The sequence below is a fragment of the Astatotilapia calliptera genome, chromosome 3 (genome assembly GCF_900246225.1).
Source record: "Astatotilapia calliptera chromosome 3, fAstCal1.2, whole genome shotgun sequence".
Taxonomy (NCBI): domain Eukaryota; kingdom Metazoa; phylum Chordata; class Actinopteri; order Cichliformes; family Cichlidae; genus Astatotilapia; species Astatotilapia calliptera.
Window position 1 is genome coordinate 37,418,929 of NC_039304.1, and position 25,780 is coordinate 37,444,708.

At 39.5% G+C, this 25,780-nt stretch overlaps 1 protein-coding gene across 3 annotated transcripts in view; it reads right to left on the reverse strand.

Annotated features, from left to right (window-relative positions):
• Window positions 1–25,780, reverse strand: part of npy2rl (neuropeptide Y receptor Y2, like) — an 89,401-nt gene that overhangs the window by 39,470 nt on the left and 24,151 nt on the right. For all 3 annotated transcript variants that reach the window (XM_026163166.1, XM_026163167.1, XM_026163168.1), the window contains exon 2: window positions 10,063–10,305. In XM_026163166.1, the coding sequence (XP_026018951.1) occupies window positions 10,063–10,242 (180 nt within the window). In that variant the 5' untranslated portion in view covers window positions 10,243–10,305. The remainder of the gene's footprint in view (window positions 1–10,062; window positions 10,306–25,780) is intronic.

Below are 25,780 nucleotides of genomic sequence, written 5' to 3' on the forward strand. Positions count from 1 at the left end.
ACAACAGATTTCATTAATACAATGTAGAGTAATTCCCTTTTCCCTGTAATTATAAAACCAAGTAGAATAGCAATTGATACAGCTACATTGATAGATAATATATTCACAAATAAAATTGACTATGAAATAGTAGGTGGACTTCTTATAACTGATATAAGCGATCATCTTCCTGTTTTTGCAATTTTTCAAAATTATTTTGGGATTAAAACTACAAACAAAACAATCAAACATTTGATATGATACGACATAGAACAACAAGAGCCATTGCTGCCCTCCAGGTGGACTTAAAAGAACGCAATTGGAATGAGGTTTTTGCAAATGAAGATTAAATAGTGCATATGATGCATTCCTATCAACTGTAGTTTCACTATATGAAAAACATTGTCCTTTAATGAAAATCACTAGAAAGCATCACAGATCAAATAAGCCATGGATCACAAAGGGGATAGAAGATGCATGTAAAAAAAAAAAAAAAAAAATCTATATAGGAGATTCATAAAACAGAGGACAAAAGATGCTGAAATGTATGGAACGCCAGGACTGCCATAATGAATTAATTAAATACACCATTAAATAATTAATTAAATGTGGCAATAATTAATTAAAATTGGAATTAATTAATTAAATAAATAGTTATGATATATGTAATTAATTAATTATTGACACATTTAATTAATTATTTATGTATTTCACGTTTTAATTAATTATTGACACATTTAATTAATTAATTATTGACATATTTAATTAATTATTTATGTATTTCACATTTTAATTAATTATTGACACATTTAATTAATTATTGACACATTTAATTAATTATTGACACATTTAATTAATTATTTAATGATATATTTATTTATTTCATTTTGGCAGTCTTGGCGCCTGGCTCTCATCATGAAATAATTTTATCTGTCAGCCTCACCCATCAAACTCAGGGGGCGGGGTTAACGCTGATCGAGTCAAAACCATTGCTTTGGCCTGGTGGCCATTGTTTCTAGCACACAACAACCGGCATGTGGAAGCTAACAGAACTGAGCTTTGAAAAACCCTGTTTGTGTGTTACCAAATACCGTTTTAATATTTTTTTAGCCGAGAATGTAGTGGTTTAATCTTCATGTGTCTGGTCGGTTTGTCAAGATACAGCCTCTTTGCAAAAGTGTTTCGATGATTTCGGAGATGTCGTTCCAGTCTCACGGCAAAGCGTGGGATAGACCCGCTCGCCTCGCAAGCAATCCCACCGACAAAGCGCAGGCCCCGGTACACAGCTGTAGTAACCCCCGCTGACTTCTTTTACTGAGGTTATATTTATCGGTGTTTTATTTCCTGATGTTCTTATGTGTCCTACGTGTTTCAGTCGCCAATTCTGAATTATAACTAACATTAAAAACATGTTTAAGGAGGCGAGAGAGCAAATAAATCTGTTTAACATCTGATCTTTGGGTTTTTGTTCAGTAATCAGCGTGACCTGTGTATAAACGCATAAAAGAGATAACGTTGGTGTTTCTGTCATGTAGTAACTGCTGGCTTTAACTGTACAAAGGTTGTTCGACACTATGAAACACATACAGACTTCATGATGTTCGGCTAATATTTTTATTGTGAATATTAATCATGCTGACCTCGCTCTGTACACCACGCAGCGAGGTCAGCATATCCACGATATCCTCAGCTCCATGAGTTAACACAAAGTTTCCCAGCTGACTATCTAACTGCCAACTATTCCAGAGACGTGAAAATATACAGCATAAAGAAAAGTGTAAGAGACCCAGCAGCAGATTAGAATAACAGTTATACATTTAATAAATCACCAAATGAATCCAAGAAACGAGCAAACCTGTTCCGACAATTTGAATTTGTATTCCCTCAGCTGCAGACTCGCTGCTGTTTAAATGTTTGAAAAGGAAGATTAGATATAAAAAACGTCAAACATAGACTCAGTCTGCCTTCACATTTGATATGAGGCCAGCACGTATAGTGGCCTCAGCAGGCTATTACTGAAATACACGTGCTATATCATAAACTATGATATAAATAGGGAGGTCCTATTAACATGTTTAGTTTTAAAGGACACCTTCCTGCCTTTAGTCTCATTCATGAGCAGTATTAGTTTTCTTCTAACATCCAGAAGTCTGCACAATGTGTTTCATAGTTTGTAACAAGCCTTTGACAGGTAAACATAACATGACCGAAAAAGAAAAAAAAAAAAGAAAAAAAAAAGAGAGAGAGTGTTGACATAAGAAGAGAAAATTCTCTCAATTATGGAGACAGGCAAATGGTTCATTTATGTTTGATGTGTGTTTATTCCTCCCTAAATATCGTCGGTGAAGTTTGCCCGTCAGATTTTCCTGCGCATTTTTATACCTCTGCCAACAGAGAGAGAAAAAATCACATTCTAACAGACAGCTGGTGCTTAGAATACAGTTGAATAACTATTAAAAAACAGATGATATTTAGATGATAGTTCAGTCTAACACATGTGCCAGTGAACCATTAAACGTCTGTGAAACTATGCAGTTATGAAACGTAACTTTAACCTCAGCCAAACCGATTTGCTCAGTTGTAAATAAAACAGCGAAGTAAACGTGACCCGACTGACAGAACCTGAGTGAATGAAGTCCAGCGTTTAACCACTGAGAGCTAAAACTCAGCTGAGGTTTGAAAGCTGTGTGCCGGTGATTGGACATCAGCCGCTGATAAAGCTGGCTCGCCTATAAAGTGCTCTGTAAGGAAACAAGCTCCAGCAGCTCTGCGCTCGGGGAAAACACTATATTTACTTATCTTGTGCAGAAAAATGCGCTGACATTGCTTTATATTGAGCACCGGCTGCCCAGTTAAACTGTGACTATCACCAGGTAACTAGGCGTGTTTCTTGAATTAGCAGCAGGTGTTAAACAGCTGACAGATGAGGAGGAGGATGCATGCAGGTAAACTGAGGGTCTGTTGAGCTGATCGCTGGTTTCGTGAGAAAAATGTCAGCTCGTTCTTTATGTTACAGAAGCACAGAGACACAAGACCAGGCGGAAAGAGACGATCGTTCGGTGAAAATGAGAATCTGCGAATATGTAAACAAACCGGTTAATGTACGCCCTCGGTGCGCTCTGCATGCTAACTGTTAGCAGAGCTAGTGAAATCTCTGAAAATATCTGAGCACTTTTGCAAGCATGTTCTATGTTGACAACCTGACCAGACATACGGCGCGACATTCGCGGCTAAAACACTGTTAAAAGTGTAGCTGGTGACAGAAAAACGGGGTATTTTAAAACTACACCACCACCATTGCTGCCTGTGATTTGATCTGCATTCTGGGATAACTGGCTGCCCCAAGTCTACACAAGCAATCGATTATCTAGGATCGACCTGTTTTGACTTACTTTGCACGGCAACCAATCAAATGTTAGAGAAGCTGCATGGGCAGCGTTAACCCCGCCCCCTGAGTTTGATGGGTGAGGCTGACAGATAAAATTATTTCATGACGAGAGCCAGGCGTCAGGACTGCCAAAATGAAATAAATAAATATATCATTAAATAATTAATTAAATGTGTCAATAATTAATTAAATGTGTCAATAATTAATTAAAATGTGAAATACATAAATAATTAATTAAATGTGTCAATAATTAATTAATTAAATGTGTCAATAATTAATTAAAACGTGAAATACATAAATAATTAATTAAATGTGTCAATTAATTAATTACATATATCATAACTATTTATTTAATTAATTAATTCCAATTTTAATTAATTATTGCCACATTTAATTAATTATTTAATGGTGTATTTAATTAATTCATTATGGCAGTCCTGGCGTTCCATACTCAGGTAGTAGAAGTAACACACAAAGTAGAAGTAACACACAAGAAACATGGAGGATATTAAATAGTATAATCAAAAAGGGCTCAAAAAATAAGAATTATCCAGACTATTTCAAAAAAGATAAAGATATTGTGCTTGATAAAACTAAAGACATTGCAAATGAATTTAATGATTTCTTTGTAAATGTTGGCTTTAATTTAGCAAAAGAAATTTCAGAGTCAAGAAATAATAACGACCTAAATAAACATATTACTCAGAATGTGTCCTCCATGTTTATTGGTGCTGTAACTCATAGAGAAATAATTAACATTGTGAAGACATTTAAAACTAAAAAGTCCACTGACTGTTTTGGTATTGACATGATGTTAGTTAAAAGTATTATAGAATATATAGTGCAACCTTTCGCATACATTTGTAATCTGTCCTTTCGAACTGGTGTGTTTCCCTCACAAGTGAAAATAGCAAAAGTTATTCCAATCCATAAAAACGGAGAGAGATGTCAGTTTACCAATTACAGGCCAATATCACTACTCCCACAGTTCTCAAAAATTTTAGGAAGGTTATTTGTTAATAGACTTGATAAATATATTGAGAAGCATAATCTAAGTGATAACCAATATGGCTTTAGAGCGAAAAGGTCCACTTCGATGGCAGTGATGGAACTTGTAGAAGGGATATCTAATGCAATAGATAATAAGGAATATACTGTTGGTGTTTTTATAGACTTAAAGAAGGCGTTTGATACAATTGATCATTTTATATTAATGAATAAACTAAGAAAAAAGAATGGTTAGGTTGTATGGCGGTGGTCAGCAAAGAGGTACAACAGTGAGTGTCTGCAGCCATCGGTAAAACATGTTGGAGGCCTGAGGTAGATGGAATTATGAACACAGAAAAGTACTGTCAGAAAAAAAGAAAAATCTTTAATTTTGCACTATAGTGTGAACACAAATCCCCCAACTCGAGGATCACCACAACTTGACCTAATAGACCTACACTTTAGTTCACAGATTCACTTTGGCTAAGGTTTATTTCTGGGATTTCACACAACCCAGGGTTCAAATCATGAATACATAATGGTGTTGGATTTACATCATTATGAATGAAATCTGCTCTATTTGGAAGCAGCATGTCCCCCTCCCCTTTCAGCGGGTTACTTGCACTGCTGTAACTGGAGGCTTGTCGTCTCGTCTCTCTATGTACTGGACTGTATGTATCAGAGATAACAATAAAGTTTACTTTGACTTCAGCAGCGAGCAGGCGCACCGAGGGCTCTCACGCTCACTTTTCGCGTATAGAATTTCAAAAAAACATCGGTGCAAATTATAATCATGGTGTTTTCGTGTTTGTTGTTTTGTTTTTAGTTGGTTTTATTTTGCGAGTTGGGTATTAGATGCCGCTCCAGCCAGCCAGTGAATCCCCCGCCGCCCCGCCCTCTCCTCCCTGTACCACAAGCAGCAGGCGCACCTCGCAAACGGAAGGCACCCTTACTCCCAACAAATGGGCGACAGAAAACCGATCGGTGCCTATGCCATTCCCAATATGCGCTGGCTGATGTCAGGGCAGCATGAGTACGAGCAATTTTTTTTTAAAATTTTTTTTTTTTTGCCGATGCCCGTGATGCCCCCACCAAGATGCCGCCTTGGGCAACCGCCCGTGTCACCCGTATCAAAAATCGCTACTGGTTGATGAAGTACTATAGTCATCTGGACGACCAACTGCTCCAAGCTGGTCAAGAAGGCTCACCAGCCCCTCTTCTTCTTGAGGACTCTGAGGAAGAACCACCTGTCCTCAGACATCCTGGTGAACTTCTATCGCTGCACCATTAAGAGCATACTGACAAACATACTGTAGCGGGTCAGGGCTGTTCGGGGTTCTGTTTGTACAGTTATGTTTTGTGTATGTTGCCATGGTGACGGGTGACGCCCTCTCGCTGCAACGGTGTGTCCTTCCGGGGTCAGAGGGCGCCCTGTGTGTTGTTGTTGTTGTTGTTGCCGCGCTGAGCAGCCAGCTAGCAGCAGTGTGTGTTTCTCCAAATGTTAATAAATGGCTGTGCTCCCTGGCTAGCTCATGGGAAGCAAGACCGAACGATACCTCCGTCTCCTCCATCTCTGAGCTCGCCACAATACTGTATAACAGTCTGGTACAGGAACTGCTCTGCCTCGGACCGGAAGGCGTTGTAGAGGGTCGTGAAAACTGCCCAATGCATCGCCAGAGCACCACTTCCTGCCATAAATGACATCTACAGGAAGCGGTGTCTGAAAAGGGCTGGGAAAATCATCAAAGACCCCAGTCACCCATCACATGGACTCTTCACCCTCCTGCCCTCTGGGAGGCGCTACAGGAGCCTCCGGACTAAGACCACCAGGTACCGGAACAGCTTCTTCCCTACAGCTGTCCAACATTAAACTCATGGACTGAACATACACACATCCACAACCACCTACACACACATAATGGACAAGACCCTCATACACACAATAATAACATGGCTGAACCACCACTCACAACCACTAGCACTTTATATAGCCTCTATAGAAATTATCCACATATTTCACTTAACTGCGCTACTGTATAATTCTGTAAAAACTAACATTCTGTACAATACGATAATTTTAATTCTACAACTGTTTATGACTTGCATAGTTCATATTTCTGTATAGTTTTCATATATATATATATATATATATATATATATATATATATATATATATATATATATATATATTATTTATTTTTTTTTATTTTTTTTTTTTGAGGCGACTGAGGTCCTTCAACATCTGCCAGAAAATGCTGAGGATTTTCTATGAGTCTGTTGTGGCCAGTGCGATCCTCTATGCTGTTGCATGCTGGGGGGAGCAGGCTGAGGGTCGCAGATGCCAACAGACTTAATAAACTGATCCGTAAGGCCAGCAATGTTGTGGGGATGGAGCTGGACTCCCTCAAGTTGGTGTCGGAGAGGCGGATACTGTCCAAGATAAAGACAATATTGGATAACACCTCCCACCCACTCCATGACATGTTGGTCAGTCACAGGGGCTCGTTCAGTGAGAGACTGAGATTACCGAAAAGCACCACTGAACGACACAGGAAATCATTCCTGCCTGTGGCCATCTCCCTGTACAACGCATCCACTTAACACACTGTTTGCTGCTACAGCTACACATGTTTCTTTTCCAACTATTTATTTATAAGTGACTTATGTATGTATGTATGTATATATATGTATATATTGTACTATTCTTAGTTAGCGTATTGTCTGTCTTGTCTTAATGTTGGTTTAAAATGGAGCACTGTAACAAAAAATAATTTCCCCCAGGGATCAATAAAGTATTCTGATTCTGATATATATATATATATATATATATATATATACATATATATCAAAGGTGTACTCTCAGTGGCAAGGGAACAATAATAATAAGAGAACAGCACCACCAAGGCTGGAGACGGAGCAATACTGAAAGAGCATATGGGAGAAGGACGCAACCCATAACGGCAATGCTCAGTGGCTAGTGGATCTGAGGGCAGACCATAGCGACCTCCCTGAACAGGGTCCAGTAACCATCACAGTGGCAGATATCCAAGAAAGGGTCTCCAGTATGAAGAGTTGGACAGCACCAGAGCCCGACATGGTTCACGCCTACTGGCTAAAGAAGCTGACTGCACTCCACGAGCGTCTGGCAGCACAAATGAACCAGCTGCTAGTTAACGAGAGACACCCGGAATGGCTAACCGAAGGTCGGACGGTCCTGATCCCCAAGGACCCCAAGAAGGGACCGGTCCCCTCCAACTACCGACCAATAACCTGCCTCAGTACCACATGGAAGCTCCTGTCAGGCATCATATCAGCTAAGATGAACAGGCACATGGGTCAATACATGAGCAGGACACAGAAAGGAATTGGCAAGAATACCAGAGGCGCAAAACACCAGCTACTGGTAGACAGAACAGTCAGCCGAGACTGCAAGACCAGACTGACCAACCTGTGCACTGCCTGGATTGATTACAGGAAGGCCTATGACTCAATGCCCCACAGCTGGATACTGAAATGCCTAGAATTGTACAAGATCAATGGGACCCTAAGAGCCTTCATCAGGAACTCAATGGGGATGTGGCGTACAAGACTAGAGGCCAACTCCAAGCCCATAGCACAAGTCACCATCAAGTGCGGGATCTACCAAGGAGATGCTCTGTCCCCACTGCTGTTCTGCATAGGCCTGATCCCCCTCAGTGAGATCATTAACAAGACTGGCTACGGATACCGACTACGGAACGGAGCAGTTGTCAGCCACCTCCTGTACATGGATGATATCAAACTGTATGCCAAGAGTGAACGAGACATCGATTCACTGATCCACACTACCAGGCGATACAGCAATGACATTGGAATGTCGTTCGGACTGGAGAAGTGTAGTTGAATGGTAACAAAGAGAGGGAAGGTAGTCAGAACTGAGGGGATTGAACTACCAGAAGGCAACATTGCAGACATAGAGGACAGTTACAAGTACCTGGGGATCCTGCAGGCGAATGGGAACCATGAAGAGGCTGCTAGAAAAGCTGCAACCACCAAGTACCTGCAGAGGGTCAGGCAAGTCCTGAGGAGTCAGCTGAATGGTAAGAACAAGATCCGGGCCATCAACACGTACGCCCTGCCCGTGATCAGGTACCCTGCTGGGGTAATAGGCTGGCCAAAGGAGGAGATAGAAGCCACTGACATAAAGACAAGAAAGCTCCTTACCATGCATGGAGGGTTTCACCCCAAGTCCAGCACCCTGAGGCTGTACGCTAAGTGCAAGGAAGGGGGCCGGGGACTGGTGAGTGTCAGCACCACAGTCCAGGATGAGACAACGAACATCCAAGAATACATTGGGAAGATGGCCCCAACTGACCGAGTGCTCAGTGAATACCTCAGGCAGCAGAAACCCAAGAAAGAGGAGGGAGACGAGGAACCATCATGGAAGGACAGGCCCCTGCACGGTATGTACCACCGGCAGATAGAGGAGGTGGCTGATATCCAGAAATCCTACCAGTGGCTGGACAAAGTTGGACTGAAAGACAGCACAGAGGCACTAATCATGGCAGCACAAGAACAAGCTCTGAGTACAAGATCCATAGAGGCTGGGGTCTATCACACCAGGCAAGACCCCAGGTGCAGGCTGTGTAAAGATGCCCCAGAGACAATCCAGCACATAACAGCAGGGTGCAAGATGCTAGCAGGCAAGGCATACATGGAACGCCATAACCAAGTGGCCGGCATAGTGTACAGGAACATCTGTGCCGAGTATAACCTGGAAGTCCCGAGGTCAAAATGGGAGATGCCCCCAAGGGTGGTGGAGAATGACCGAGCTAAGATCCTGTGGGACTTCCAGATACAGACGGACAAAATGGTGGTGGCTAACCAACCGGACATAGTGGTGGTAGACAAACAGAAGAAGACGGCCGTAGTGATCGATGTAGCGGTTCCGAATGACAGCAATATCAGGAAGAAGGAACACGAGAAGCTGGAGAAATACCAAGGGCTCAGAGAAGAGCTCGAGAGGATGTGGAGGGTGAAGGTAACAGTGGTCCCCGTGGTAATCGGAGCACTAGGTGCGGTGACTCCCAAGCTAGGCGAGTGGCTCCAGCAGATCCCGGGAATAACATCGGAGATCTCTGTCCAGAAGAGCGCAGTCCTGGGAACAGCTAAGATACTGCGCAGGACCCTCAAGCTCCCAGACCTCTGGTAGAGGACCTGAGCTTGAAGGATAAACCGACCGCAGGGGCGTGCTGGGTGTTATATATATATATATATATATATATATATATATATATATATATATATATATATATATATATATATATATATGTAGACATACATATATATATATATATATATATATACAGACCCATTTCTGTAATATATCTATATAATTGCTAATATATATTTTGTAATATCATGGCTAAAGCACTTTCTGGATGGATGCAAACTGCATTTCGTTGCCTGTACTTGTGACATGTGTACTGACAATAAAGTTGAATTCTATTCTATTCTATAGCTTTATGTATAGCAAGGTGGAAAAATCATTTAGGCAAATTCATAAAGTATATGAGAATACATGCTATATTTTTTTTATTGTGATAGCCCATCATTTCCAGTGAGTTATTACACTGTTGGCCTGCCAGGCAGATTTGAGGCACTAGAAGTGGATAAATTATTCATGTTTTTCCTCATAATGGAAAAATTAATGGAAGTGAGACCAATACCTGTACACTTGGTAGGCTGATGGGGTCCTCTAAGAAATTCACTCCTTCAAATGCCAGTGTAGGAAGAGCTGAGGGAGCGACACCAGTGTTAGGGTCGTATTCGAGGAAAGCATTGTTAAGGGGGTCATCGTCGGGTGGGAGCTCGTCCTGTGTGGAGTTGACTGCAATGATGGCCTCCATGTCAGATCATATGTGCTTAGCTGGCAGCGCCATTTTACAGTCACACAGTTATACTCACAGGACCTGTGGGAAAACAAAGAAATATACCAATGGACAAATGTTAAATTAACATGCTTAAAGAAAGAGTAGAGTATATGGAGGTTTTTTTTGGACTGAAGTACATCTTACATAAGATACACTGACTGATTGATAAAGCTATGTCATATTATGGAGCAGCATGACCATTCTACTACCTGAATCGAATATTTAATCTTATTTTATATCTTCACTCAAATGCTCAGATAAAGATCTGACTCTTTTATTCCTTTAACTAGCTAGTCAGTAACTGTGACCTTTAATGATTCGCAAACAGATTTCATGGAGGAACAAAGCATAGAAGGCTAAATATGTGGTGTGGAGCAGGGAAATTATTTTACTGCTATTGTTAAATAATCATCATCATTACCATTGCATTAATAATATAATCTGCAGCATTGATATTGTATTCAGAGGTTTAAACAGTGTGTGTGTCTTTCAGAAAGACTAAGTTGCAGTTGACAGGAAGTTGCAGAAGGCTTTGCATAACTGAAACCGAAAGTCATTCTGAGCAGGTTAGACGAGGCTATTTGAATTACTAGGTTATCCAAATTGTCTGTTATACTTTTATATTCTTTTACTAAACTTTTAGTAGAGGTTCTTGATTAAAACATTTATTCAACATAGTACATGTAGTTTCAGTTAGGTTATTACACATAAGGATGAGCCTCTGGTCTGGTAAAAGGTCAGAAGTGCAACGGGTGAATTGAGAGAGCATTTGAGGACGACACACACACACACTCAGTTAGAGAGAATCATTTATAGGTGGAAGTTTAATCATGTTTTGCTTGGGGTTGCAAAAGAGCAGTTTGTCGCAGAACTGCTGCTGAGGTGTCAAGATGACAAGAGAGCATCCGGCAGTGACAGGAAGTACCGGCCATGAAGATAGAAGACAACGTTCCTTTAAACTGTGTTAAAAGTCATTATGGTTTTGATTTGACGTATGTATATATTCTGTCTGTGACGTATGAAGGGGCGTCGTTAATTCAAACCCTGATGCTATAAAAATCTGTGTATGCTTTGATTAAGTCGAAGATCAAGTGCTGTCTGCGTACAGACTGGTCTTCCCACGTGTGTATTCATTAAAATCAATTGTTTGACCAAGATCTTCTGGACCTGGTTGTTTGTACTCTCCTACCTCAATTATGTGAACCTTAACATTGGCTAATTAAAAACAAGGTCAGCTAAAAACATAGTGAATATTTAACTAAAAGTTATGATTTAAAAGTTAACCCAAGTAACAGTACAAGTAGCTAACAAACAGAAATGAAAATTTAGCAAAAATTTATATTTGAATTTAATGTCTGTAAGATAAGATGGGGCCTGATTATTCAAGAATGAATGTTTAAAAAAAAAGGCTATGGTATAGCTGCAGTTACATAACTGAAACCTCTGTGTCCTGAATCCAACCACCTCCAACTGTAACTTTTTTAACAATATAAGTGATGTTACAATAGTTTAAAAACGAATCAAAAGACTAAAATAAGTTCAACATTTTTCACACATGATGAAAGGATTTTTGAAGGGGGAGCTCTTCTGACAAGTGAAAGAACGTTTGATAGAGAAAATTTAGTATATACTGTATTTGACACTACAATGGCAAGTAATGAGATAATTAAATCTTCAAGCCATATCAATAAACTTTGTTTTTAATTCACGTCATACTCAACAGATTACAGCAAGCAATCAGGTTAAAGTAGGAAAACCATGTTATTTGACGCTGATTACTCTAAAACCCCAGTTTAAGTCAACCATTGGTGTTTGCCCATAATAACTATCCAATCTGCTGTAAACACAGACAGATTACTAGAATGCCCCACTAAACACAGGATTAAATCAGGAACACTTCATCCTGCAACAATATGAAATGTTATTGTAGGGTCTTTACCTTATATCATAAAGCACCTTGAGGGGAATGTTTCTTTATTTTATTTGGTGCCATATAAGTAAAATTACATTTAACTGAACCCTAAACATTGTTGTTCTGAAAATGTGAAGCTGAAGTTTGTGAAAAATACTTTTTTACTCAACAACTACAATGCCTTCATTTCTATGAAAATCACGTTACCCATTTTCACACACACCTAAAAGTAATCAGGTCACTGTCAAATCAACCTGTGTCACAATGTTATCCTTAATCCCTGTTCCTGGAAAGCAGCATAGAATATAAATGAGATCAGATTACTCCCAAAAGTAGAGCCTCAGATAATCTGCAGAACAGTCAAACACACATATACATACATATATGACAATTCATGAATAATTCCACCAACAACAACAACAATGTTAATAATAACGATAAATAAACAAAGTTGAAAAGTGTTAAACATTCCTGTGATACTCTGATAAAATATTTATTTTTAATTTGAGATAAATAAAACTAACAATACTGAATCAAACTAGTGAAACAGTAACTGACCTCATGCTGCTTGCATTACCAACAATAATATCCAGTTAAAACAGCAGCAGTTTAAAAAGTGTGCACTTTTAAATATCTGGTTTTGATTTAAAAAAAAATATTGTTACTTTGTCTCATTTTGAGTATCAAAATTTTTGCCTCAAAAATTTAATCAAAAGACTGAATCCTAAGTGTCGAGGTGCCCTGCAGCAGGCAGAAACGTCTGGCCTGGTTGGTAGAGCAGCAGATGGGCGCAATACTGGGCAGCTCTCAGTGAAGTTACACCTTCAGGCTGTTAATATCGCTGCTCATTTAGCCCATGTGGACAAAGTAAAAGTCTGAGAGCCTACAAAGTTTGGGCATTTAAAAACTAGTACTGGATTTTGTATTTCTTATCACCAGGATTTGATAAGACCAGGAAAAAAGGAACTTAGGTTAAGTAGTAGTTAAGTTTCAGATGCTGTATAAAATGCAATATCCATAATCTCTAGGAAGGTAACTGCAAAAACTTTAGCAGTTACTTTAAACATACAAATGCAAAGTAATGATTTTATTGACTGTGAGGATGCTGTTTTTGATAACTTATATTTTAAGTTATCAAAAACAGTTACATCTGAAATTCCACAATGTCAGATGTCTCACTTTTTATATCTTTATTATGTAGATATTCAAAAACTGGGCATGCAAGCCAAGCAGTGCTTGCCCAATGAAACCTAAACATAAAAATCACACAACGACCAAGACTGTCCAAGCCGGGGCTCGAACCGGCAACCTTTCCGATTACAAGGCGACCTCCCAACTCTTGAACCACGATCGCCCCTAGATGCTATTGATAGCATCAGTAGTTTATATCAGCATGCATGCTTATGTCCCATTAACAAAGGCTGGAGCTGAACAAGCTGAGTAGACACTATAGCCTCTTTTCCTATAGTACCTACTTGGATTGGCTCGACTCAACTCTATTCTACTCTACTCAGTTTTATTCATTTTCCATGCTCTAATCACCCCAAGCACATTGAGGTGGTATTATAATTGAATACCACCTCAATGTGCTTGGATGGATTTTTGTGAAGGAGTCGCTCTCATTAGCCGTTTTGTGGGATGTAGTCTCCTTGATGTCACATTTTCAACCCCAACCGAGCAGATACTATCACGTAATGGAAAATCCTAAAATCTGACTTAAGTCAAGTCGAACGAAGTACGTAATAGTGGAAAAATTGGTACATCTTAATCTGATTATACTGTCTAGTTTTGATGGGACCTAGTGTGTTAGACAGTGAAAGCAAAATCAGCAACAGCTTCTCTTAGTTCAGTTACAATCTTGACAATGTGTAAAAACCAGAATGGTAAATATTAAATGGCCTGTATTTGTATAGCGCTTCACAATTCTGCACTATAAAATATAGTCCTTTTTTTTTATTGTTATTTTGTTGTATTTTTAGTTCCAGATGTCCACCTACTGCAAGAACCTAAATTGAAATGGATAGGTGCCATCTTGGAAGAAAGTTTCTAGTTTCTGTATAATGGTGCACAAAGTCAGACTGTGTGGTTCACAGGTGGGAAGATGTCACACCAGCTGTGTCATAGTGTCTGAACACTACCATGCACATGCAACTGTGACCTCTCCATTTCACAGCTCTGATATGTAGGTCAGTTAAATAAGCCTCAAAGGACATTTCATCAAACAGACAGACAGACAGACACACACACAACAACAACAACAACACAAGAATGGTAACACAAACACACACCAATGTGAATCTAAATGCACTTGCACATGTACTCACACAAATCCATGTGGGAATAAGCACATACAAAGAAACACATTCACACACAAACACACACACCCCAGCGAGCTAATTCACTGAGCAAGTTGCTAGAGGGAATTCAGCTCCCTCCTGCTCTTTCTCTCGGCTGACAAGATCAGTGACTGTGCCGAATCATACTCACCACAAGAAACACAACACTGCGAGACAGTGCTCAGCAAACTAAACTCACAAAAGGACTCAACAAAGCATCTTTTTCATGTTTATATGTATACAAAAAAGAGACAGGTGAGGGCTGTGTGTTTGTGTTGGTTTAGTCAGTCACATTCATTGGTCATCAGAGGACTGAAAGAATTGCAAAGAACTGCCAGAGTTAGCTGAAAAGGTTAATATTCATCTGTTATGTATTAACTGGCCTCTGGGCACAGACATGTGAAAGCCCCCCTGCTCCTTGTACTAGGAGCAAAACATCCAGACTGCAGTCCAAGTCATTGTCATGCACTGAATCTGAGGGTATGCCTGTTTGATTCATAGCTTAAAAAAATACTGAATGGTTACTTTTTTTGAAATAAAGGAAATAATTAATGAGTACATATAACCAAATCTAGTTTTAAAAAGTAGATGTAGATGTCAGCCATGAACTTTGGCATTTCAAAGCCTCAAGGTTAGTGGTTTGGGGGTTTTTTTTAGCCAGAAGGGACCATTCTTGGATGAGAGGGAGGAGTTCAAAGTTATTATGCTAACAACAGCTAGCCAACAATCATGGCTTTCTCTTTACCTTACAATATGAAATGCATTGAGGTGACTGTTGGGATTGGTGCTATATAAATAAAACTGAAAAGAATTGAACTGAACTAAATTGACTACTGGTGGATTAACCATTACAGAAACATCAAAAATGATTCTGGTAATTGCCAATATTGTTACTTTGGGCTGCTGTGGTATTAACCTTACATTGGATGGTATATAAGGACTCTAGTATTTACAGCTTTCGCAAGCGGCGAGGATAAGATAACTAACAGATTGTGGAAGTATGTAAAGACAACACAAGAGATCCTAATATTATAATAATATAATATTTTACTCCAACTTTAATCTCCGCTTCACAGAACTGAGCATTCAAAGCACCAAAAGCGAACCCATTTGCATCCAGTGTGACTGGAGCCTCCTGGTGGTCCCGCCTTCCTCGAACGCGTAGTAGTGTCTCCTTTTAGTCCAGGACCCTGGGCTTAAGTAAACGGGCGGAAAGGCTGAACTTGGGAGGGAGAAAACTGGTAGAGAAAGCTCTATCCTGAGAATTAGGGGGTGTGGGCAGAAAAAGTAAAGACTGAAGAAAACTGAAACTCCATCGGTTGAGGGCTCCTAGGGGGAAAACCAGAGTTAGTTAACCCCTTGGAAGACAGGCGGCCGTGGTGGGGGGGGGGGGCTGGGCCGACCCTACTTGATTGTCCCCAAGAACATCTGCAGGTTTAAGTCTATCAACACACACAGTCTCCCTACAACCTCCAAAGTCCGGCCCGATTCGAGGACTCTAAACGGGCTGTCATACAGCAGACGCAGTGGTGTACTATGAGCATTGCCTGACAAAACAAACTTATAAGTTTCTAAAGTCTTTGGGACAAAGGTATCAGGGCTAGGGCCCATTCCTTCACAGTTTTGTGAAGGCCTGGCCAAAAAACTTGGAGCTGACCAGTTTAACAGAAGCCCGGACCCCTGGATGTGACAGAGCATGCATGAGTCAAAAATGCGACGACACCATGAAACGGGAAGCACCGGGCGTGGGCGACTGGTGGAAATATCACAGACCAGGGGAGGACCACCATCCTGCACTGGTCTGTCCTCCAGGATGAGGCCTGTCTGAGCAGGCTTAAGGGCAAGGATGTCCAAGTTACCACTCTGGTCAGCAGTCATGGCGTAATAGTCTATGCCAACATAAATAGGAGAAACTAGTGCGTGGGACAAACAGTCAGCCACATGGTTGGACTTACCAACCACGTGCTGAATGTCCATCGTAAACTCAGAAATAGCCACCAAATGGCACTGCTGGCGTGCACTCCAGCAGACGGCGATAGGTGGGCCAGTACGGCAGCACAAGCTAATGCAGAGCATAGCATCGGAAAATGCCCGGATGCTTTCCGGGAGCCAGTCAAAAGAGCCACCAGGATATCATCTAGATATAGTAGAAGAATAATAATAGAATAGTAGAAAAAAAATCGAGGTCCACCACTAGATAATAATATTAGACTGTTATACAAATTGTTGTTCTTGACTGAACCATTGCTTGGCTTGTAATTTTGGAATAGCTGGGATTCTTTGGCCAGCTTTTGTGTTGTGTCAAAATTTCAAGAAGAAGCACTGAAAGCCTTTAAGGAAACTATCCATGAACCCTGAACAACTGTTGGAAAGATATCCTAAAATGAAACTGAATTTAATAAACTCATATCTGACGTCAACCACCGATTAAATAATATCACGTCCACTAAGTAAAAGAAGAAGAGCAGAGGCCAAACCCGTTAGTTAGTCATTTAATAGCTTTGTTCTAATTTTGTCACATCACAGCTAATTTCGGTTGTAACACAGAACTTCAACAGTACAACATAAAGGTCAGCCTTTAAAATGTAAATTAAAGCTTTCTGGTGCCAAACCTCCTGTGTAAGGTTCAAAATTAAAAAGAGCTGATGTAGAAAAAAATGGATCAAAGCACAGGCTTAGAAGAACTAATAAGTGAAGTATAGCTTCAAACTGATGCCAGACCTCTGGCTTCTCTCTGTAAATGTGATGCATTCACTTCCAAAAATATATTTAAAGTCTCATGCCTGGTGACCAAAGTTTAAATGACTTCTTCAATTAATCCCTCTCTCAAAGCCACATATAGTCCTAAAATACTTTGTTTGTTACTGAACACAGACAGAAGAGATGCCTTCTCTATGCATCGCATGCTTGCTGAGATTTGCCTCCAGAAGCAAGAAACTAAATTGTTTCAGTTAAGACTCTTAACCTCTGGAGCCACGTTACAGTATCTGTTTCTGTCTTTTCTCTGTGACTGCAGACATAAATCTTGCATCTGCACCAGGGGATGATTTCACAAATGATACGTTTGGATCTCAGTGTCAACTTTAAAGTTCTTTACTGTTGTGATAAACCAGCCATGTTTTCCCAATTCACAGAATCCTTAAACGTCTTTTAAGGTTGTTTGAAGGCTTTCCAAGAGTGGAATAGTAAAGTGTGGCATATTTTTGAATATTGGTGATTTTAAATAGTATTTCTAAGAAGCAGAGGGACGTTTTTTTCTTAGAAATTACTCTTTGCATTCTTTGGGGATGCCAAAGCAAAGTAATAATGTTAGCTAGTTCTACAGGATCATGATCGAGGAGCCTGATCTTGAGTCACAGGGAACTGAGGCTGACTTGAAACCTGAAGAGCAGAAATTAAGAAATAATGGCTTTCATTGTGCACTTTAAGTATATCACATCAAAAATAAAGAAACAATAAATGTCTTTGTGTGTTTTCGGATATCCGGGTTCTAATAATCACCTTTTTTGCCACATAATTTTCAATTCTTGAGGGACCCACTAATGTTGATTTACAATTAGCTTTTATATATAAAAGCTGCACTGAAAGCTTAAGAGTAAGAGAAATGTTATGAATATACCAGCTGATGTCGCACAGTGCAGACTTTCAGTACAATCATCATAGGACACGATTTCACAAAGGCTGTTTCTCAGACAGATCATACAGTTCATAGGACCTACAGAAATACTTCTAACAGTTCTGCAGTGGTTATGGTTGGAGAACTAGTGATGGGCAAGACTACTTCTTGAGGCTTCTGTTATTGTTATTTGGCAGTCTACAAATAAAACTGAACTGAATAATAATAATAATAATAATAAATTATTTTTTAAAACTGCAATCTAAGCAACAACATGATAGAGATTTTTATCACTCTGCTGCCGTCTGCTGTGGGAGCAGCATTGGAGTAGGTGACACTGAGTGAACTGATCAGGTAGGTGCTTTGTGGTTGGCTACAAATGGGGTCATCCATTTCTGATGCACTGTCTCTAACAGTCTGAATCAGCTAAGCTACCCACATGCTCTGTAATACATCTGTCTGGCAGAGAAGCATCTGGCAGATATTATTACCATCATTGTTATTATTTTATAATCATTTCAGCTGCTATAACAAAATAATTTCCCAGATTTGGGAAGTATCTTTATTTTTCATTTTCTAATGACATTGTTTGTATGCTTTGGGGACATCACAGACTTGATAGTGATGTTACAAATACTAACTTTCCTTGTACTATTTTTGTATATCACACACCTAAAAATCACATTAATTAGTTATGAATAATCATTTTCAATCATCTAAGATCAATGATCAGTGCTCTAAGGCTGGTCATTAAATAGGCTAGTAACTAACAGAGACCGTGCATGGATGAATGCATGACAGCAAAGGCGAACAATTTTGGCCGATGTTTTACTTATCCATTTCTCTTTTATCAGAATGGTGTTACAGAAATTAATGTGGAGTAGGCTGGACTCAAACTCTTTTAAACCACCCCTGCTGCACATATTAAAGTGAAGAACAAGCTCAAATTAGCAGCCTGGGATTTCCAGAACAGTTCCAGCATGCTGCAACAACAATGCTGATGTTACATTAGACAGCTAAAACATTGCAGAACCAATAATGTGCAAAGAATTTCAAACAAGACCACAGACAGATAAGCAGCTGGCATAATATGCAGAAGAAGTTGCCCCTATTCTCGACTGATATATAAAAAAAAATCTTTTTGGTCATTCAAAGTTCACCACAAGCTATTTCAAAAGAGCTCCATGCTCCAGAGGCACTGCTTCATACAACCAGACCTCAACTTTCCTGTAAGGCTATAAGAATGTGAAGGGCCTCAGTGAATCAGTACAAGAGGAGGTGGTGTGGATACATTTACTCCTCATCCTCTACTCCTGTAAAAGCGGGATGTTTTAATGCTAATATGGTTTTAAATCATGAGAATTCAACACCTTTTGAAGAGTAATGGGTGCAGCAGTAAGGCACAACTTTTACCAGGCCAACTTTCTCCATTGTTGGTCTGACTCATAGTTAATGAGTTTCACTGACGTTCATCCACTATTTAAGTCAGGGCAAACTATGGGCAGTGGAGGCAATGTGCTCACAACTAAAGCAATTAAAAGCAGGGTTTTGTTTTTTTTTGGTGTAGCAGCCTCTTTGCAACTGATTTCACTAAGTGAGCCAGCCACATCCGTATATACACATTTCCCTTATGACCTGAAGCTGACTGATCTCTAAGGCCTGTGTGAAATAGCCCTACGATAATGCTGCCATTACGATTTTCTCATAAGCTTGATTAAAATAATTGCATTTCATAATGTATTAACTTTCATAAAAAGTATCCAACCTCTTGACACTGCCACATTTTCAAAAACTAAAGTTTTTGTTCTAAATATATTTAGCAAATACATTTCCAATAAAAACAAAATGTCTAACTTTAGAACTATTAACACCCACTCTGGCTACAAATTGCAATTAAGCTTAACTCTGTTAGAATGTAGGCCAACAGGAAAAACTGGTTTGTAAAACGAAATGAACTGTATTTCAAATCCCGAACAAAACAATGGTGTCTGAGCTTCTGTTGCCATTTGAGTTGAAAACACAGCATCTTGGAAAGAAATGTCTCAAAGAGTGTTTATGGCTTAAGAACAGGCTCCTTTTATTTTAAATGATGGGCTGAAAATGCACTCCTTCAAACACTTGATTGCCAGTGTCCATGTTTTCACTAAGCAGGTGCCTTTAATATAATCTAAATAGTGTGACGGCTGCACGCCTCTTCTCGCTGTTATTTGTCCTTTGTTTTCTTGCCAGCTCTGACAGAAACAGAGCAAATCCCCTTCATGTGTTTCTCCTGCTAATCTTCTCATTACACCTTAAACAACTGTTTACATTGTAAATCTATCACTCCTGACTAAACTCTCAATTTAACACGCTGTCTGTCTCTATCATTACATATTGGCTGCACGGAGTCAAACACTTTGATTTTATTTCATTTTTGTCAAACTGCTTCATTGACATTCAACAGATGCCTCAGATCTTGGTGCATCTCTCTGCGGATGACTGCCCCTCATTTATTTGTACAAGCTGGGTCAAATCAAAGAGAAGGAAAACATCAAGAGGATGCATCTGTTCCAGAAGCCAACACAGTGCTGTAAACCAACCAGTTTAATCATACAGGGGTTCTTGGGGGAGTCTACATAAAACTCAGTGACCCAAAGAGAAACGAGGGTTAATAAAGCTCTGCTGACTTTTCTGTCTGTCTGAGCACCTACACACAAACTGGCTTCCTAAGATCAGGCAGTACTGTTGGTTGAAGGTTTTACAGGGCAAAACAGCCGAGTGGACCTGAGCGAGAAGGTGATAAGAGTAAATCCTTTTGTACTCTGAGTAACGTTGGCATTATTTAAAAACTGCATGATTATCCATTCATCCCTGCAAGTACCTTCTAAAGTTCTTACATATCAGAGATGTCAAATTTAAAGTTCAGGAGCCAGACCCAGCTGGCCAAAGGATGCAACCTGGCCTAATACAGACCTCTGGATAGATGAAGGATATAACTATATTTTGGAGCTTGAGGCTTGGTGTTGTAAGTCTTTATCATGTCATGGGATTAGGATGCCTCTATTCTCCGGGGGTTTTTGTGCATTTTGCCCTCTCGTCTATTAGAGATGGCACGATACCATATTTTTATGTCCGATACCAATATCATAAATTTGGATATCTGCCGATACCGATATGAATCCGATATAGTGTTTTTTAATCAATAAAACGTTTTTTTAAATATCTTGCTGCATTTTGTATAAGTTCATACTCAAGTTTAAATAAACAACAACACTAAAGCTATTCTGTTATACCTGTATGTAAAAAATACACTGCGCCCAAAATATTTCATAGTTCAGCAACACTGATCAATCTAATAAACTTAAACCTACTCCATCCTCCCTATTCTGGTATTTTAAAAAGTACTTAGTGGAAATATTAAGCAACCTAACTAATGTGATGTTGTTTATTCTATTACTCTTGTTCTCTTCTGCTTGTTTTCTTTTTTCTTTCTCAGCAGGTGATCCAGGTGATTGATATATGCTTTTTTTTCCTTTTCTTTTTTTTTTCTGCCCGTTCTGTTGGTTTTTGTCTTTTGCCCTTCTCCCCCGTCCCTCTTCTCAGCTGTTTCTCTTTCCCTCTTTCTTTCTCCCCTTCTTTTCCCCAGTCAAGTCTGTCCCGTATTCAGTAAGTGAAAATAAAATAAACAATAAAAGGTGAATCAAATGGACCATTACGGCAAGGCTGGGATGGTCAATTTGGTAAAGTAAATCCGTTGGGCATCTTTCTTTGCCTTTAGACAACAATTCTGATGGCAAAAGAGCCAAACGGGACAGGCAAAAAAAAAAAAAAAAAAAAAAAAAAAGCAAGCTAACTAATAGGGTTGCAAACTCCCAGCAAAAAAAAAAAAATAGGGAACCACCCTCCACCTCATGATGCTTAATCGATGTAATGAAATTTAATTTGATGCAGTGTGGGGAAATGCACAGAAATAAATTATTTTTCAAGAATAATTAAATAGATTCAACATCTTTCTTCAACAGAATTGCAGAATTCACAGATGGTACTTTCCCAAAGGAAAAAGTACTATATCTTATTAGGATATATTAGTCTTAACTGTTACTATATACAGTAATGGACTTCTATACACTTTACATCAGATAAGAACTTTGGGTGTAAGATTCGGATAATTATTTATTAGAAGCTAGACGTTTTAAATGAGAATAAGAAAGAAAAGTATGTCTTTGTGCCCCCTTTTCCCTGTTCATGCCCTATCAGCCCCCCTGGCTAAACTTTGCTAGATCCGCCCCTGCACAGTTACCAGCTGTCAGCTACGTAGAAAAAGATCCTGGTGTAGAAAGTAATATTAAATAAATTCTAACAACAGCTTATCAAGCTTAATAGTGCTGCTGTTGTTCAGCCGCTGGTTTCCTCTTTCTGGCACAAAGTGGGCCAAAAACAAAGAAGATCATTAAGCAGTTTCGCGATTGAAGTAGCAGCAGGAGAGGAGAGAGAGAGGGGCAGTCGCTCCATATATCGGTTGTTAAGCTTAACGTGGGAATGCTTTACAAACATTCAGAAATGAACTTACACACTTGCTTTACTTCTCTCTGGGAAAACTTCCTCGGAGATGAAATGCCGGATTGCTAGCAAGGCTACAAATACACACAGCCGCTCTATCACGTGATGCACACTGCTGCACCGTGCTACGGTTATGAGCCGAGTTACGCCGTGTAGCAAGTTTTGTAAGGTGCTTTTTTGATATTTAATGGATCGGATTACATTTTTTATTTCTCGCCGATATCCGATCCAGTAATTTGGGTCAGTATCGGACCGATACCGATACATAATATCGGATCAGTCCATCTCTATCGTCTACATGCAAATGGCATTTTAGGTCACAGAAAATTGAGCTTTTGAAAAAATGTGTTCCTGGATTTATATCTGGACAAGTAAGACCAAGATTTGGTCTCACAATCTCAAAGGTGTGTGGCGTTAGCTCTGTTTTTGGCATCAGACTGTGTGCTCTGTTATTATTTGCAGGCTTCAGATTGTCCGACAGTTATACATGGTTATAACTAGTATGGGAACTACCACTGCCACATATGAGGCCATGGTTGTCAGTCAGAAAAGGGTGGAATATCGCTCCAAATTTGGGGAGGGTTTTCTGCGATGTGATATCTCCCAGAGGTAACAGTGAATATAAAATAACATTTATCTGTATTGTTACCTGTGAATAAGCTGTAAATTTGAGAACTGACGTTTTATTTTGTTTTCTTTTTCTTTTTTAATGCAAAATACTTTTTTTTAACCTTGTCTTTGCTGCTGTTGTCTGAACTTCTGGCCTTTTGGTAATGGGGACAAATCAATAAGCCAAACTTTAGTAACTAACTTTCTGTCACTTTTACCTGATGCCTCTCTGTTTAACTAGCCTACAGTTCCCTCCAGGGAAATATATTTCACCATTAGTAAACCGCTGGGCCTAAATAGCAGGACAGTTCCAGATAAACTTGACAACTCTTTGGTGTAATGACAAATTAGTTGGGTGACTGAACTTCACATTCAGTCATTAATCAATCCCCTAAATGACTGGCTCATTAAGCCTACACACAGCCCTCGTGTCAGTGGTAAAAAATGAGGTATAAAGCCAAATGACTAAGCTTTAGGCCTCAACATATTCAGATCAAACAAGCACAGATCACATCAGTGATTTAAATGCTGATGACTAAATGTGTTAAAGCAAAAGAAAAAAAAAGTTTCTATTGATATCTAGAGCAAGATCGTTTTAATTTACTGCATTTGAGCTGGTTATGACTCAGTCGTTTAAGCACTGTTCAACCAGGGGAGTTAATAATAAGCCAATTTATAACAGTGGGCAGGAGACTTGCCAGATACCTCATAAGGACTAGTTATTAAGAAATAAAACATGCACCACTGCACACCAGCAGAGCAACAAAAATATTAAAATCCTGTTCATATGAAATGGAAGCGCTTCTGATTCAGTGGCTTCATTAATTTCTCATTGCAGAGGAAAGAGACTTAACCAGATGTTTGAACTATATTTAATTTCCTTACTATTATGATAGCCTGTGTCATTTGACCATGACGCTAGGCTTGATTTGAAGAAAAATTTAAACTTTACACACTTCTGTGATAACTGATAACGTGAATAGCATATAAAATGTTTTAACACCTTTATCTATGTTTTCCATTTGGCAGGAAGTGCTGTGTTATCTATTTGTTGTGATGGGGTGCTGCGGTACTCTCAGCACCCCTACTTTCGTCTAACTTGATATTATATCCTCCTTTCCTTACCGTAAAAAACACCTTGAGGGTATTGCAAGTAGCCTCAACAGCAGACAGGGCAAAACATGTTGAAAATATGGCTAAATGTTGGACTCTCCTGAATCCAGTTCATAGCCTAGACCACTGTCTAATCAAGTCTACCTGCAAAAAAAGGACTGTAAATAAGTTAAAGGGTTAAGTGCTTATATGACGGTAAATGGCCTGTATTTGTATAGCATTTTACTTAGTCCCTAAGGACCCCAAAGTGCTTTACACTACATTCAGTCATCCACACACGCATTACTCACACTGCTGATGGCAAGCTACATTGTAGCCACAGCTGCCCTGGGGCGCACTGACAGAGATGAGGCTGCCAGACACTGGCGCCACCGGGCCCTCTGACCTTTCTGATGTAAAATATGTGCATCTTCCAAAATTTGAAAATTCATGGGGAGCATTACTTAGCAAACTTGTACATATTTGAAAACAATTTGTTGAAGTTGAAAAATGCTTGTGTGATTTGTCCTCAGGGGCCAGCATAGATACTCCTCCACCAAAAAAGGTTTTAAATGCAAAATAGTCCATACAGAGGCAGAAGTCGTCACCACCTTTCAAGAACTCCAATAAGTGCCAGGTTTTTTGGGACTAACATACTAAGTTCAAACACTCGTTAAAAGTCAAGAATGTTGCTTGTGGGTGTTTCTGCTTTTCATTTTTTTCTTCAAAAGGATCCCTTTCTAACGTGACATAGCTTTCAAAATGCAATAAAAACTAAAGTTACAAGAGTCACAACAAGCTCACAACTCCCATCAAATGCAAAGAGAAAAGATTTAGACAAAGGAAACAACAGTCACCCGGCGGGCTGTGACACTTTAACACAGGAAGTCACACCATTTCTTTTTGCTGCCGAGCAGGAAATGACACGGTCTGAGTCACAGCTAAGGTCAGAGAAAAAGACAGCAAGGAGCGTCCTGGTTATGTGGTCAGAAAGCAGAAACAGAGCACAAGGGAGTGTTTCTAATTCCCTTTTTCCCCCGACCCCAGTTTCAAATGAGAATCAATCACTGAGCCTTTAGAGTGCTGCTCATTAGGGAGGATTTGATGGGATCGCATCACTGTGAAATCACAATCGTGCCGCTGGACATAAGGCCAGATGTCCACTTCAATCCACATCAGTCCAGCAAAGCAGTCTGACGACAGAGATGAAAGAGATTAAAGATCTAAGCCTAGAAACACAGACTCTTTTCTTTAATGTTGGACTAAAACATAAAAAAGTGTGAAGTACTTTTAAGTAAGAAATCCTATTTAAACAAAATGTTAACCACTCGGATACAAAAATCACCAAAGATATGTGGACAGGTTACCAGTACACCTTTTGTATCTCTTTTGTAATGATTTGAGGAATGC